Source organism: Piliocolobus tephrosceles, chromosome 1, assembly GCF_002776525.5.
Source record: "Piliocolobus tephrosceles isolate RC106 chromosome 1, ASM277652v3, whole genome shotgun sequence".
Classification (NCBI taxonomy): Eukaryota; Metazoa; Chordata; class Mammalia; order Primates; family Cercopithecidae; genus Piliocolobus; species Piliocolobus tephrosceles.
In genome coordinates this window covers 130,316,020-130,334,027 of record NC_045434.1, presented here as the reverse complement: position 1 = coordinate 130,334,027, position 18,008 = coordinate 130,316,020, and the positions used below count along the sequence as shown (strand labels likewise).

General features: G+C 34.9%; 1 protein-coding gene across 1 annotated transcript in view; it reads right to left on the bottom strand.

The window, feature by feature from the left end:
- Positions 1–18,008, bottom strand: part of HFM1 (helicase for meiosis 1) — a 124,397-nt gene that overhangs the window by 81,207 nt on the left and 25,182 nt on the right. The window contains exons 9-13 of the mRNA XM_031935741.1: positions 17,313–17,464; positions 16,652–16,729; positions 16,274–16,432; positions 13,759–13,959; positions 13,590–13,678 (exon numbers count right to left, since the gene is read on the bottom strand). Of these exons, the coding sequence (XP_031791601.1) occupies positions 13,590–13,678; positions 13,759–13,959; positions 16,274–16,432; positions 16,652–16,729; positions 17,313–17,464 (679 nt within the window). The remainder of the gene's footprint in view (positions 1–13,589; positions 13,679–13,758; positions 13,960–16,273; positions 16,433–16,651; positions 16,730–17,312; positions 17,465–18,008) is intronic.

Here is an 18,008-nt window from a genome sequence, read left to right as displayed (position 1 = left end):
TTATGTCAACAAACATAAATTGTGGGGGGAGGGCAAAAATCTAGAGTATCTGTATGTGACTAAAGTCCAGTTGTTATCAGCTTAAAATAGTATATTATAACTATAAGATATTTTATGTAAGCCTCGTGGTAACTGCAAAGCAACAAGCTACAGGAGATACAAATGAGAAAGAGAAAGGAATCAAAGCTTAGCACTACAGAAAAACAACAAATCACAAACATACACAACAAGAGGAAGAAAGGAACAACTGATCTACCAAGCAATCAGAAAACAATTAAAACTGCAGGAGTAAGCCCTTATCTATCAATAATAACTCTGAAGGCAAATGAATTAAATTCTCCAATCACGACATACAGTATCTAAATTGATAGGGAAAAAAAAAAAGATCCAAATATATGCTGCCTACCAGAGATCCATCTTAGTTAAAAGGACACAGGCTGAAAGTTAAGGGGTAGAAGAAAATATTCTATGTAAATAGTAACCAAAAGAGAGCAGGGTGGCTATTCTTACATCAGTTAAAATAGACTTCAAGTCAAAAACTGTTACAAGAGGCAAAGAAGGTCATAATTTAATGATAAAGGGGTCAATTCATCAAGAGCACATAAGAATTGTAAATATATAAGCACCCAACACTGAAGCATCAAAAGATATAAAACATTATTAAAGGACATGAAGAGAGTGATAGACAGCAACACAATAATAGTAGGAGCCTTCAATATCCCACTTTCAAAAATGATAGATTAACCAGACCGAAAGTTAACAAAGAAATACTGGACTTCAATTGTACTTTGAGTCAAAAGGACCTAACAGACAAATACAGAACTTTGCATTGAATAGCAGCAGAATGTATATGCTTCTCTAGTGCATATGAAACATTCTACAGGACAGATCATACATTAAACCACAAAACTAGATTTAACTATTTTTAATTAATCTAAATTCAAGATGATTGAAATCATATGTAGTATCATTTCTGACCACAATAATATGAAACTAGAAATCAGTAACAGGAAAAATCTTGAAAAAAATCACAAGTACGTGGAAATTAAACAACATGCTCCCAATCAATAGATCAAAGAAACCAAAAGGGAAATTAAAGAAATCTTGAGACAAGAAACAAGGGAAAGACAACAGACCGAAACCTATGAGATGCAGCAACAGTGGTTCTAAGAGGAATTTTGTTTGTTTGTTTTTGAGACAGACTTTCACTCTTGTTGCCTAGGCCAGAGTGCAATGGCATGATCTCGGCTCACTGCTACTTATGCCTCCCGGGTTCAAGCAATTCTCCTGCTTCAGCCTCCTGAGTAGCTAGGATTACAGGCATGTGCCACCACGCCTGGCTAATTTTGTGTTTTTGGTAGAGACGTAGTTTCCCCATGTAGGTCAGGCTGGTCTCGAACTCAAAAGGAAATTTTAAGCAATAAGGGTCTACATTAAAAAAGAAGATGCTAAATAGACAGCCTAACACTATACCTACAGGAGCTAGCAAAAGAACAAACTAGCCGGGCGCGGTGGCTCAAGCCTGTAATCCCAGCACTTTGGGAGGCCGAGACGGGCGGATCACGAGGTCAGGAGATCCAGACCATCCTGGCTAACACGGTGAAACCCCGTCTCTACGAAAAATACAAAAACTAGCCAGGCGAGGTGGCGGGCGCCTGTAGTCCCAGCTACTCCGGAGGCTGAGGCAGGAGAATGGCGTAAACCCGGGAGGCAGAGCTTGCAGTGAGCTGAAATCCGGCCACTTTACTCCAGTCCGGGCGACAGAGCGAGACTCCGCCTCAAAAAAAAAAAAAAAAAAAAAAGAACAAACTAAATGCAAAGTTAACAGAAGAAAGGAAATAATAAAGATCAGAAGAGAAATAAGTCAAATAGAGAATAACAACCAAAAACATATAGGAAATGATCAATAAAACCAAGACTTGGTTCTTTGAAAAAACAAACATTTAGCTAGACTAAGAAAAAAAAAGAAGAAACAAATAAAATAAAAATGAAACTGCAGAAATTACAACAGATGCCTCAGAAATTAAAGAAATCATAAGGGACTATTAAGAACAATTATATATTAATACCAACAAATTGGATAACATATAGGAAATGGACAAACTCCTAGAAAAATATAACCTGCTAAGTTTGAATCAGGAAGAAATAGAAAGCTTAAACTGACCAATAACACATAATGAGATTGAAGTAGTAATGAAAAATCTTCCAACAAGCAAAAGCCCAGAACCAGATAGCATCACAACTGAATTCTACCAAACATTCAAAGAAGAATCACTACCAATACTTCATAAACCATTCCAAAAAAATACAGCTAGAGGGAATAGTTCCAAACATATTTTGTGAGGCTACTATCACTTTGATACTTAGGCCACATAAAGACACTACAAGAAAACTATAGGCCAGTATCTCTGATGAATATTGATGCAAAAATCCTCAACAAAATATAAGCAAACTGAATTCAAAAACACATCAAGAAGGACAATACATCATGGCCAAGTGGATTTATTCCTGGCAAGAAAGTCTGGTTTAATACATGCAGATCAACCACTGTGATGTATCACATTAACAGAAGGAAAGATAAAAAACACAAATCATCTCAATTGGTACAGAAAAAGCATTTGACAACAAGTTCAACATCCTTTCTTGATAAAAATCTCTTAACACACAGGCATATAAGGAAAACTTCTCAACTAACATAACAAAGGCCATTTATGAAAAATCCACAGCCAACATCATAATCAATGGGGAACAACGGAAAGCTTTTCCACTAAGATACGGTACAAGGCAGGGATGCCCACTCTCAATGCTTCTATTCAACATAGTACTGGAAGTACTAGCAAGAGCAATCATATAAGAAAAAAATAAATAAAAGGAATTCAAATTTGAAAGGAAGAAGTAAAATTATCTTTATTTGCAGACATGACCTTACATGTAAAAAAGTCAAAAACTCATTAAAAAAACTTAGAACTAATAATTCAGTAAAGTTGCAGGATTCAAAATCAATATACAGAGATTAGTAGCATTTTTTTTTTTTTTTTTTTTTGAGACGGAGTCTCGCTCTATCGCCCAGGTTGGAGTGCAGTGGCCGGATCTCAGCTACTGCAAGCTCCGCCTCCCGGGTTTACGCCATTCTCCTGCCTCAGCCTCCCGAGTAGCTGGGACTACAGGCACCCGCCACCTCGCCCGGCTAGTTTTTTGTATTTTTTAGTAGAGACGGGGTTTCACAGTGTTAGCCAGGATGGTCTCGATCTTCTGACATCGTGATCCACCCGTCTCGGCCTCCCAAAGTGCTGGGATTACAGGCTTGAGCCACCGCGCCCGGCCCCGATTAGTAGCATTTTTAAACACAAATAATAATTTAACTGAAAAAGAAATATAGAAAACAATCCCAATTATAACAGCATCAAAAAATAATATGCTTAGGAATAAGTTTAATTAAGAAGATAAAGATCTGTACACTGAAAGCTATAAAACAATGGTGACAGAAATCCAAAACAAAAATAAATGGAAAGATATACTGTGTTGATGGATTGAAAGAATTAATAGTTAAAATGTCCATACTACCCAAAGAAGTACATGTTCAATACAATCCTTATCAAAATTTCAATGGCATCCTTCACAGAAATAGAAGAAAAAAATCATAAAATTAGTCTGGAATCACAATAAACCCTGGATAGTGACAGCAAAACTGAGAAGGAAAAGAAAGTTGGAGGTACACACTTTCTGATTTAAAAGTATACTATAAAGCCACACTAACCAAAACAATATAGTACTTGCATAAGAATAGAAACATAGACCAATGGAACACAACAGAGAGCCCAGAAATAAGTCCAAACATACACAGTCAACTGATTCTCCATCTGGGCACCAAAAGAAATGGGGAAACAATTGTTTCTTCCATGAATGAGGCTGGAAAAACAATTTCCATATCCAAAAGAATAAAATTGGGCCCTTATACCATACACAAAAAACAACTCAAAAATAGCCAGTTTAGAAAGGAACATAACTGATGTGATGGAGCTGAGAAACACAACACGAGAACTTAACAATGCAATCACAAGTATCAATAGCAGAATAGACCAAGTGGAGGAAAGAATCTCCAAGCTGGAAGATTATCTTTCTGAAATAAGGCAGGCAGACAAGAATACAAAAAAAAAAAAGAAGAAGAATGAAAAAGAATCAACAAAACCTCCAAGAAATATGGGATTAAGTAAAGAAACCAAAATTACAACTAACTGGTACCTGAAAGAGATGGGGAGAATGAAACCACATTGGAAAATATACTACAAGAGAACTTCCAGGAGAACTTCCCCAACCTAGCAAGACAGGACAGCATTCAAATTCAGGAAATGCACAGAACCCCAGTAAGATACTCCACACGAACATCAACCTGAAGAGACATAATCATCAGATTCTCCAACATTGAAATGAAAGAAAAATATTAAAGGCAGCCAGAGAGAATGTCAGGTCACTACAAAGGGAAACTCATCAAACTAACAGTGGATCTCTCAGCAGAAAACCTACAAGCCAGAAGAGACTGGGAACCAATATTCAACATTCTTAAAGAAAAGAATTTCTAACCCAGAATTTCATATCTGGCCAAACTAAGCTTCATAAGCAAGGAGAAATAAGGTTCTTTTCAGAGAAGCAAATGCTGAGGGAAGTCACCAGGCCTGCCTTACAAGAGTTCCTGAAGGAAGCACGGAATATGGAAAGGAGAAGCCATTACCAGCCACTACAAAAACATACTGAAGTACACAGACCAGTGACACTATGAAACAACCACATGAACAAGTCTGCAAAATAACCAGCTAGCATCATGATGACAGGATCAAATTCACATGTAACAATACTAATCTGAAACTGTAAATGGGCTAAATGCCCCAAATAAAAGGCATAGGATGGCAAGATGGATAAAGAGTCAAGACCCACTGGTATACAGTCTTCAAGAAACCCATCTCACATGCAAAGACACACACAGGCTCAAAATAAAGGGATGAAGGAAAACTTACCAAGCAAATGGAAAATAGAAAAAAGCAGGGGTTGCAATCCTAGTTTCTGACAAAATAGACATTAAACCAACAAACACCAAAAAAGACAAAGAAGGTCATTACGTAATGGTAAAGGGATCAATGCAACAAGAAGAACTATCCTAAATATATATACACCCAATACAGGAGCACTCAGATTCATAAAGCAAGTTCTTAGAGATCTACAAAGAGACTCAGACTCCCACACAATAATAGTGGAGACTTTAACAACCCATTGCCAATATTAGATCACTGAGACAGAAAATTAACAAAGATATTCAGGACCTGAACTCAGCTCTGGATCAAGTGGACCTGATTGATAGCTACAGAACTTTCAACTCAAATTCAACAGAATATACATTCTTCTGAGAGCTACATGGCATGTACTCTAAAACTGATTACATAATTGGAAGTAAAACACTTCTCAGCAAATACAAAAGAATGGAAATCATAACACACAGTCTCTCAGACCAGAGCACAATCAAATTAGAACTCAAGATTAAGAAACACACTCAAAACCACACAACTACATGAAAACTGAACAACCTGCTCCTGAATGACTCTTAGGTAAATAATGAAATTAAGGCAGAAATCAAGAAGTTCTTTGAAACTAATGAGAACAAAGAGACAACATACCAGAATCTCTGGGACACAGTTAAAGCAGTGTTAAGAGAGAAACATATATAGCACCAAATTCCCCCATCAAAAAGCTAGAAAGACTGCAAGTTAACAACCTAACATCTCAACTAAAAGAACTAGAGAATCAAGAGCAAACAAACCCCAAAGCTAGCAGAAGACCAGAAATAACGAAGATCAGAGCTGAACTGAAGGAGAGAGAAACATGAAAAAACCCTTAAAAAAAAATCACCAAACTCAGGAGCTAGTTTTTTGAAAACCTTAATACAATAGATAGACTGCTAGCTAGACTAATAAAGAAGAAAGGAGAGAAGAATCAAATAAACACAATCAGAAATGATATGGGGGATATCACCACTGAACCCACAGAAATACAAACAACCATCAAAGAATACCATAAAGACCTTTACGCACATAAACTAGAAAATCTAGAAGAAATGGATAAAATCCTGGACACATACACTCTCCCAAGACTGAACCAGGAAGAAACTGAATCCCTGAATAGACCAATAATGAGTTCTGGAATTGAGACAGTAATAACTAGCCTACCAACCAAAAAAAGCCCAGGACCAGAAAGATCCACAGCTAACTTCTACCACAGGTAGAAAGAAGAGCTGGCCCCAATTCTACTGAAACTATTTCAAAAAACTGAAAAGGAGGGACTCCTCACTAACCCAGTTATGAGGTCAGCATCATCCTGATACCAAAACCTGGTGGAGATAAACAAAAAAAGAAAATGTCAGAACAGTATCCTTAATGAACACTCATGCAAAAAGCTTCAATAAAATACTGGGAAACTGAATTCAGCAGCACATCAAAAAGCTTACCCACCATGATCAAGTTGGCTTCATCCCCAGGATGCAAAAGTGGTTCAACATACACAAACCAATAAATGTGATTCATCACATAAACAGAATTTAAGACATTATTACCTCGATAGATGCAGAAGGCCTTCGATAAAATTCAACACTCCTTCATGTTAAAAACTCTCAACAAACTAGGTATTGAAGGAACATACCTCAAAATAATAAGAGCTATATAGCCAATAACATATTGAATGGGCAAAAACTGGAATCATTCCCCTAGAAAACTGGCACAAGACAAGGATTCCTTCTCTCACCATTCCTATTCAACATAGTATTGGAAGTTCTGGCAAGGGCAATCAGGCAATAGAAATAAAGCATATTTAAATAGGAAGAGAGGAAGTCAAATCATCTTTGTTTACAGATGACATGATCCTATATTTGGAAAACCTCATCTTCTCAGGACAAACGCTTCTCAAGCTACTAAGCAATTTCAGCAAATTCTCAGGATACAAAATCAATGTGCAAAAATCTCTAGCATTCCTATAGCCAACAGCAGGCAATCAGAGAGCCAAACCATCTATGAACTCCCATTCACAACTGCTACAAAAAGAATAAAATACCTAGGAATACAGCAGCTAAGAAGGAAAGTAAAGAAACTTTTCAAGGAGAACTACAAACTACTGCTCAAAGAAACCAAAGTGGATACAAGCAAATAGAGAAACATTCCATGCTCATAGATAGGAAGAAACAATACTGTGAAAATGACCATAGTGCCCAAAGTAATTTATACATTCAATGCTATTCCCACTAAACTACCATTGACATTCTTCACAGAATCAGAAAAAAACTATTTTAAAATTTGTATGGAACCAAATAGCCGAGACGATCCTAAGCAAGAACAAAGCTGGAGGTATCCTGCTACCCAACTTCAAGCTATACTACAAGGCTACAGTAACCAAAACAGCATGGGACTAGTACAAGAACAGATACATAGACCAAAGGACAGAATGGAGAACTCAGAAATAAGACCACACACCTACAAACATCTGATCTTCAACAAATCTGACAAAAGCAAGCAATGGGGAAAGGACACTCTATTTAATAAATGGTGCTGGGAGAGCTGGCGAGCCATATGCAGAAAATTGAAACTGGACCCCTTCCTTACACCCTACACAAAAATTAACTCAAGATGGATTACAGACTTAAATTTAAAACCCAAAACTATAAAAACCCTATAAGAAAATACCCTTCAGGCAATACCCTTCAGGATACAGGCACAGGCAAAGATTTCATGATGAAAATACCAAAAGCAATTGCAACAAAAGCAAAAATTGACAAATGGCATCAAATTAAAATTAAAATAAGGAGCTTTCATTCAGCAAAAGAAACTGTCATGAGAGTAAACAGACAACCTACAGAACAGGAGAAAATTTTTGCAATCTATCTATCTGACAAAGGTCTAATATCCAGAGTCTACAAGGAACTTAAACACATTTACAAGAAAAAAAAAAAGAAACAATCCCATTAAAAAGCAGGCAATGGACATGAACAGACACTTCTCAAAAGACAACATACATGTGGCCAACAAACACTATTAAAAAAAGCTCAATATCACTGATCATTAGAGAAAAGTAAATCAAAACCACAGTGAGATAGCATCTCATGCCAGTTAGAATGGCAATTATTAAAAAGTCAAAAAACAACAGATGCTAGTGAGGTTGCAGAGAAAAAGGAATGCTTTTACACTGTTGCTAGTGTAAATTAGTTCAACCATTGTGGAAGACGTTGTGGCAATTTCTCAAAGACATATGACCAGAAACACCTTTTGAGCTAGCAATCCCATTACTGGGCATATACCCAAATGAACATAAATTATTATTTTATAAGGCTACATGCACAAATATGTTCATTGCAGCATTATTCACAATAGCAAAGACATAGAATCAACCTAATTGCCCATCAGTGATAGACTGGATAAAGAAAATGTGGCACATATACACTATGGAATACTACACAGCCATAAAAAGGAATGATAACATGTCCTTTGCAGAGACATGGATGGAGATGGAAGCCATTATCCTCAGCAAACTAACACGGAAACAGAAAACCAAACACCACATGTTCTCACTTATAAGTGGGAGCTGAATGATGACAACACATAGACATATGGATGGGAACAACACATATTGGGACCTGTTGGGGAGGTTGGGGAGGGAGAGCGTTACGAATAATAGCTAATGGATGCTGAGCTTAATACCTAGGTTCTGGGATGATTTGTACAGCAATCCACCATGTCACATGCTTACCTATATAACAAACCTGTACATCCTGCATATGTACCCTTAAACTTACAAGTGGAAGGAAAAAAAAAAAAAAAACATTTAAGAATGGCCAGCAGGTATATGAAAAGGTGTTCAACATCACTAATTATCAGGAAATGTAAATTAAAACCACTATATTACAGACAACAAATATAGGTGAGGGTGTGGAAAAAAGGGAATCCTAGTACACTGTTGGTGGGCATGCAGATTGGTATAGCCATTATGGAAACATTATGGAAATATTATGGAAACAATTTAGAAATTGAGATTTCTAAAGATATTAAAAATGGAATTACCATATTACTCAGTTCTTCTCTGGGTATATACCCAAACAAGAAATCATTACCTCATAAAGATATCTGCACTCCCACGTTCCTTGCAGACTGTTTGTAATACTTAAGATATGGAAAAAGCCTAAAGGTCTGTTGATGAACTAATGCATAAGAAAAATGTGGTATGTGTATGTAGTACACACACACACACACACACGCACGCACACACACACAATGGATTATTCAGCCTTATAAAAGAATGAGATTCTGCCATTTGCCACAACATGGTTGGACCTGGAGGACATTGCTAAGACACTAAATGAAATAAGCCAGTCATAGAAAGAAAAATATTGCATGTTCTCAATCATATGTGAAAGCTTTTTTAAAAAAGTCAAATATACAGAGATACAGAATAAAATAGTAGTTATCAGAGGCAGGAAGGGTGGGAACAGGAGAAGAAATGGGGAAATGTAGGTCAAAGGATACACAGAAAAGCAGATACATAGCATGAACAAGTCTAGAGACCTAGTGTACAACATGAAGACTACAGTTAACAAAATTGTTTTGGATTAGGGATTCTTGTTAAGTACATTTAGCTGCTCTTGTCAAAAAAATAACTATGTGAGATGAGAGCTATATTAATTTGCATCACTATAGTAACCATTTTGCTAGCTATATGAACCACATAACATCATGTTGTAAACCTCAAATATGCCATATAAAATTTACTCTTTAAAAAGAACTAGGTTAAGTTAAAAGAGAAGAGGAAGTTAAGAAAGTGTGTTGATAATTTGAAAATGAATTCTGGGTACATTAAAAGATTTTGGAAGTTGGTAGGCTTGGTTCTTAAGTATACAAAGACATCTAGTATTTTTCTATTTCATTGTTGCAGATGTGACACTAAGACTATTTTTATGGTAATACTCATGACTTTTTTAAGGACTCACAAGGGAATGAAGGAAAGAGGAAAGGGCATGTTACTATTAAGTACAAACTTTGCTACTCTCTGTTAGGTATCTTAGAAATGTTGCCTATATAATCATCATAGAAACACTGTGAGATGACTGATTCTCACATATACAATATTGATTAAGAAATTGAAGTTGAGAGAAGTAATATGACCGATTGTATACAGCTAGTAAAAGTAACAGCACTGTAATTCAAATCTGACTCTAACTCCAGTATGTTCCTAGAAAAACAACAACAACAAACAAGAATAAACAAGGAGATAAAGAAAAAATAAGGGGCAAAGACTGAAGAAATAAGAGAGTTAAAGGAGAGAGAAATTTTCATTAGTAATTAGGTAAGAGTAGGAAATGAGAAAAGGAATTAAGATATATGTTTGCAAAAAAATGATTATCTGAAACAAAATTAGGAAATTTGTGTGCAACAGAAATAAGGGAGTGGATGAAATGTAAATTAGTTTTAAGGGAACTTAAGAGTGTATTTCAATTCTCCTGGTCACACAGACGAGTTCAGCTCAAAAATGTTAATTATTATGTATTCACCTTAGGACACCAGATATTTCGATGTGAATGATGCCGCCATTGCACAAAGAATTCCATAAGTCTTTCAAAACTGCCTTCAGAGTTAAATTTATGAGCAAGAAAACAAGCCTCATTACTTGATCCCCACATCTTGTTTCTGACAAAAAGTGGTATGATCCAATCTGATCATCTAGTTTATTCACCCAACAAGTAGAAAGCTTCAAATTGTTTATAGCTACTTACAGTCTCTCTACCCTATACCTACACTTCATTAAAAATCCCAGTTTGCCTTTATTCTATTACTAGTTTTATAATGAACTGGTCAATGTTTTTGAAACCCCATCTTTGTTTTAAAAACTTAGAAAATTAATAAGAATGCTATAAAACTACATGCAGTTGGTATGAAAATTATTAATCATTATTTGATGGCATTCTTATCTTATTAGCAATAATTTCACTTTCTACCTTTCTATCTACTTCTCAGACTTCATCTACTTTTTGGCTGTGAGCTCTTTGTTGGTTTTTCTCATTCTGTCTTGCTCTCTACTGTTTCTTGTTGCTTAATCTTGCTTTGTTGATGTGTATTATAAAACAACTACTCTACATGCTTCACACCCTAGAGTTTTTCATATGGTAGTAACTAAAAAGATCAAGTTAAATCCTTTAACTGGAAGGAAAAGTGTCAAAATAGTATCTAGAGGGTGAATAAGTGGCTATGTTTGTAATGCTTTAATAGACTATCTTTACAGTCTATCTTTTCAGTGGATTAAAAAAAAAAAAAAAAAAGAATGTAAAGAAGACTAAATTGGCTCCTCTAGGCTTGCTACATGTCTTTGGTTGACAAGCAATCAGAGGTGGTGGCAAAAGAACAGAATGGTAACTGGAAAGCTGATCTGACCCAAAGCAGAGAGAAGTATATTCACCCACCATACAAAACTAGGCAGAAAAATAAGTATCTGCCTATACCCACATGTCCAATTTTAGTCTGAGGTCTACCACTAAACATATTTACTGATTTCCAGAAGTTATTAACAATAATAATAAGTTAATGTTCATTACATAGTAATCATGTGCTAGCACTCCGCTGAGACCTTCTGCTATAATTTGGATGTTGTCCATCTAAATCTTACGCTAAATTGAAATCCCCAGTGTTGAAGGTGAGGCCTGGTAGGAGGTGAACAGATCATGGGGGCAGATCCCTAATGGCTCGGTGCTGTCCTCACAACAGTGAGTGAGTTCTCGTGAGATCTAGTTGCTTAAAAGTGTATGGCACCCCCCAACCCCTGCTCCTGCTCTCACCATGTGAAACACCAACTCAACCTTTGCCTTCTGCCATAACTGTAAGCAGCCCAAGGCCTCACCAGAAGCCAAGCAGACGCTGGTGCCATGTTTCCTATACAGCCTGCAAAACTGTGAGCCAATTAAACCTCTCTTCTTTATAAATTACCCAGTCTCAGAAATTTCTTTATATCAATGCAAGAATGACCTAACACAACTGCTAAGATTGAGTGGTAAGCAGGACGAACATGAGTCCCCCTTCCTGAAGAAGTTGATAATCTAATCAATGGAAAAGATATTAAAATAACTATTAAACAAAAGTATATTATAATTACAGTGAGTACTATGAAATAAAGTACAGGTTGCTTACAAAAGTAAATACAGGTAAACTGATGACTATGGAAAACTGATATTAAAGTTTAGACATGAAGGATAAATAGGAGTTAGGTAAAAACCATTCCAGTAAAAGAAAACATGATGCAAGATGAGGCTGTACAGAGTAACAGTTTGGTGTATTCACAGAACACAGAGGTCAATACAGCTTGACCGTGGTGAGTAAAGGGGGAGAATGGTCATGATAAGTCTGGAGAATTGACTAGGCATCACATTATATGGGCTATTGCAGGCTATACTAAGGATTTAGCATTTAATCCCCAGGACAAGAAGAAGCTATTAAAGAGTTTTAGGCAGGAGACTGACATTTAGATTTGCAATCTCACAAAATCTATGCTATGCAGAGAACAAAGCGGGATAAGAGTGTGTGTGTGTGCAGTGATTAAAGAAAAGGATACAGCCTAGGCAAGAGATTAATAGTGACTTGAATTAGGGAAGTGGCAGTGTTGATGGAGACAAAATGACATATTTGAGATATATTTAGAAGTAAGAATAAACAGGACTTTTAATTGATTGTCTATGAGATATAAGGTGAAGAAGATATTAGTGATAGTTTTCTGCTATGAGTAACTAGGGAGATAATGTATAATTCAGATGGGGAACACTGGAGAAGGAACTGGTCTGAGAGCAAGAACCAAGGTTCTATTTTGTACATACTGAGTTTGAGATGACTGTCGGTAGACATACAATTGGATTCAGTTACACAGATGAACTATAGGCCTGGAGCTCAGTAGGGAAGTAGTCTGGGCTGAAGGCATAAACGTGGGAATTCATAGACACGCATAAATATTATTTGAACTTCATGTGAGTAGTTACAAACAACTAAGAGTGTGGAATTAGAAAGAATGAACCTCAGATATACTCACTTGAATGTCAACATTTAAGAGTTGGGTAGAAGAGGTGAAAAGGGGACTGAGAACAAGCAGCCTGCAAAGTAGGAAGAAAATCAGTAGAAATGATCATGGAAGCACAGAGCCCAGAGTGTTTAAGTAAGGTGGAAGTGGCCAAATATGATAGAAAGTCCTTAAAGATTAATTCACAAGATCAGCTTTAGTGAAAGACTATAAAAGATGTTGGATTGAAATTAGGTTAAAAAAAATTGACAGTAGTATGGATAATCTTTATCATTCAAGAAATCTGACCATCAGAATATCAGTATGGATAATCTTTATCATTCAAGAAATCTGGATCACCCCTGCACTAAGACTCATTATCTCACTTAACCCTCAAAATTACCATTATCCTTATTTTATACATGAGGACACTGAGGTTTACCCCCAGGTTATGGGACAAGCCTAATTTTCTCATCTCATCTAGATGAGCCCTAAAAGTCCTTCTACTTCCATGAAAAAATGAAAAACTATACCTCTGTTTCTGTTCCACAGTCATAATAAATTTAGCATCTTTCACAAGAACAGAAGCAGCCTGTTGCACACCCTTCCTTGTTGCACAAAACTGAAAATAAATTCATAATTTTTGTATTAATCATGTTAAAAACTGAATATACTAAAAAATAAGCTATCAACAATCCATACCACAAGTGTGGGTTTCTGATCAGAATACATTTGTATAACACTGGCAATTTTGTAGTTGAGGGTTAAATCAAACTTAAATTCAGTTTGGTTACTACTGCAGGGAAATCCAAGGACCACTTTCTGAAGTTTCACTGGTCTGTGGCTCTCATCAATTTTCAGACATACAGCTGGTCTTTCACCATCTGAAAGCCATTCTGCAATCTTTAAAACACAAAAACATGTACATTAAAACTTTCTTCTAGTACAGTTTTATTGCTAAAAACAACCCAATTACAGATCACTTTAAGGTCAAGCTATAAAAGTATTTAATCAAGTATACTTATCTTTTGCAATATTACATATTCCATTAATATTATTCTGTTGATATAGTGGTCAGCACTACCAACAGTAGTATTTCAAGATTATACCCACTTTTCACCATGGTAAACTTCCAATTAGTTATTATTATTTTGTTTTATTTTCCTTCATAAGAATCCAAAGAAAAATTAAAATCAATTTTGTCACAGAGACCAAATTTCTCACTATCATTTTATCTTCTTTGCTATTTTTGAAAACTATGCCTCAAAATGGCTGACATCTCTTTTGTGTTGTCCTAAATATTAGATAAATAGTAGCAAAGTAATAGTTGGTTTAGGTTTGCAAGGGATGACAAGTTTTTAAGCAAGCAACAAACACTTGAGAGATGCCAGTGCCAAAAGCAAACTTCAGACTCAACCTAGAGTCACTAGTTAGTTTCTGGAACTGTGGTAAGCAATCTTTATCTTTACATAGCCCAGTTAATAATCAGGCTCCATGCCCTGCTATGAAACTGACTGTTGTTTTGACAGGAAGAAAACATTAAAATAGTTTCAAGGTTATCATGAGTAGGGATAAGATCACACAAGAATTTACAGTTTGAGGGGAGCAGAAGGCCAAGAATAAAGATCTTAATTTAGGGGAAAACGGAGGAAGAAGATCTGACAAAGAGACAGAGAAACAGCATTCACAGAAGTAGTGTTTATCGCAAAGGGGAAAAGTTTGATGAATTAGAGAGTACTAGTACATAATAATGGCTTACAAATAAGTAAGAAAAATTTAGTGTCCCAATGTGAAAAAAAGGCAAATGACATAATCTGGCAAATTTTTAAAAAAGAACTTAAAGTAGTTGATAAATATATTAAAAATATTTACTTTAGTAGAAATCAAAAAAGCAAAAAAATTTTAAATGCGATACCACACTAAACAATAAATCCTATAAATATTTAAAAATAATAATAGCAATAATAATTCCACTATTAAAGGATCCAGTGTTAGGATACAGGAAAATAGCTTCTGGTAGAAGTGTAAATGAATGTAACATTTATTGAACAAAGTGCTTCTTTAGAGTTTTATATATCCTTTGATTCAGTTATTTCATTCTAAAAGTTCACCCTAAGGAAATAATCATGGATGTTTCAGATATATTAATTTCACTCTGTTTACAATAGCAAAAATTGGAAATAATCTTCCATTATTATAGTGTTTGATAAATAAATTACAATAAAACCACAAAAATAGTACTGAAGAATATTTAATGATATAAAAATGTCTATAGATGAAATGCAGGTCAAAAAAGAGAGTATATACATTATGATTCCTACATGCTTACAAAAAAAAGTATATACATTATGCTTCCTACATGTGGAAAGACAAACACTAGGATTTAGTTTTGTTGTTTTAATACACTTTAAATTTTTCTATATTATTCTTGACAAATATGAACAAAATAAGCTGTCATTTTAAGAACAAGAAAATGATTAATTGTGCCAAATTAACGATAAAGACACAATATTCCATTGGAATAAACAATATACTGGCTATTTGTGAAAATAATTTCGAAGAAGTAGTAGGGGAAAACCAGTATTATAGTAGGCTGAGAAGTAAGTAGGAGTGAGAAAGTAGAATGAGACTATTATTTTTCAAGACGTTCACTTAAAAATTGAAGAAAAAATTAAGTAATATATTCATTATGAAAAGTACAATATTGCATAATATTATTTCTTTACATGTCCATGTACCTCACTAACCATGAGATCTTCCTCAAGGACAGAGTCCACATATTTTCACTTTTGCATCTATTGTTAGTGCTTACCACAATGCCAAGCATACAGAATTGAGGAGCAAGTGGTAATCATCTAAGCAATTATTTTTATTCTCCACCATACTTCGCTATACAATTAGAGTCAGCTAGTTACAACAACCATCACATATTATTAGTGAAGTTATTATGAGGCACCTGAGACCCATAAAACTAAGACTTTTAGATACTAGCAAACAAGAGATGTCCACATGTCCACAAAAAATATTTTATTAAACCTGATTAACCAAATTTTATGGCCTTAATACTGTCATATTTATGAGATCTAGCCACAACTTTCTACAACACACTTTCCTATTAAAGCAAAGTACAAAAAATTCACTTTTCTCTAAGATCAAAATAACTAAGTATGTCACAAGTCATAAAAAACCTAAGAGCTCAGCTAAAATTGCAACTCACATCCTCAGCATTTGGAATTGTTGCAGATACAGCTACAAATCGCATTGGAATAACAGTGCTGGTATTTTTTAAAGTCTGAGAAACAGACTGTATAGTTTTCATTCTGCTGACTACAACTTCAAGAGTTGGACCACGATTTTCATCTTTTACAATATGTACCTAAGCAGGAAATCAAGAAAATATCATTAGCTATAGAATTATAAATACATGTAATCAATTAAAATATTCAATAATACTAACATTCTTGCTTGAGAAAATGAGCATTTTCCATTTGAAGGGATAAAACAAACACATAGTTTGGTTGAAATGTCTTTTTTCTTTCTGTCTTATTCTAATTATCCTTTTATGTTTATGTCTGAAAGTGAATACATTCATTACCTCATCAATGAGAAACAGTCGAACCAGTTGAACCAAAGAGTTGTCTCTCCATTTCCTAGTCATGCTATCCCATTTTTCCTAGACAGAAAAAAAAAGCATACAAGTAATTTAATGTGATAAGGAATTATAATAAATATTAAGATATCAATAATATTTTTAACATGACATATTACAAATAATGGGCAATTCTGGTTGATCCCTTAAGAGTATCCTGAAAAATATTTTAAAATTAAAAAATACTTAAAGAATTTTTACAGTCTTAAAGGTATTTTTAAAACTGGGCCCTCAATTATTTTTATACTGAACCACAAAATATTCTAAGTCCAAGTTTTATTACCTGTCTTTAAATTCTACCAAGGACCTCCCTCTATAATATACACTACTTAGGTAAAAGAATAAAGCAATAAATATGATTACAAAGTATCCACAATAACAAACTGCCTATTCTTTGTCAATTTTTCCAATTTGGTCATTTGTCTTTTACTTACTGATTTGTAGGTGTTCTTTCTGGGCCTTGAATTGTAGTATTTTTTTAATGTTCATTTGTTTACATTGTAAATATATGCTTCTAGTTTGTATTTTTTAAACTTTTTGTCTTGGTAAAGAAAAATAGGTATTTTCTAACGAACTAAGGAAATCATAAAGTATAAATAATACCTACTGGAGTTGTCATAATAATATGGGCATGCTGAATCTCAAACAGGTCATCCATTACTGTATCTCCAGTAAGTTCTTTACAATTCAATCCTATTGGTCCAAATTTTTCTTTCCAGTCACCAAAACGCTGACTACACAAGGCCTTTATTGGTGCCACTGTAACAGTATAAAATATTTACTTTGAACATCAGTTCAATTTTAAAATTATTTTCACAAACTTTGGTTAATAAAGTTAGCATAAAAACACACATCTACATACTACTAAGATTGATAAATTAAACATTAACAATATAGGCATATTATTTAGAGCAGGGGGGTCCAGTCTTTTGGCTTCCCTGGGTCACACTGGAAGAAGTACTGTATTGAGCCACAAATAAAATATGCTAAAACTAACGATGACTGATAAGCTAAAGAATAAAAATTCTCATAATGTTTTATAAACATTACAAATTGTCATAAGTTTACATATTTGTGTTGGGCTGCATTCAAAGCCGTCCTGGGCCACATGCGGCCTGCAGGCCACAAGTTAGACAAGTTTGATTTAGAGATATCAAGGTAATAACCAAAAAGAACTAAAAATAGAAATGATTTCTCAGGCAAGTGTAACTAAAAGTGGAGAAAGGTAGGGCAGAAGATGATTGCTTTTCATCATATGGCCTTTAGTGGTATTTGATTTTTAATCCATATGCATATATTACTT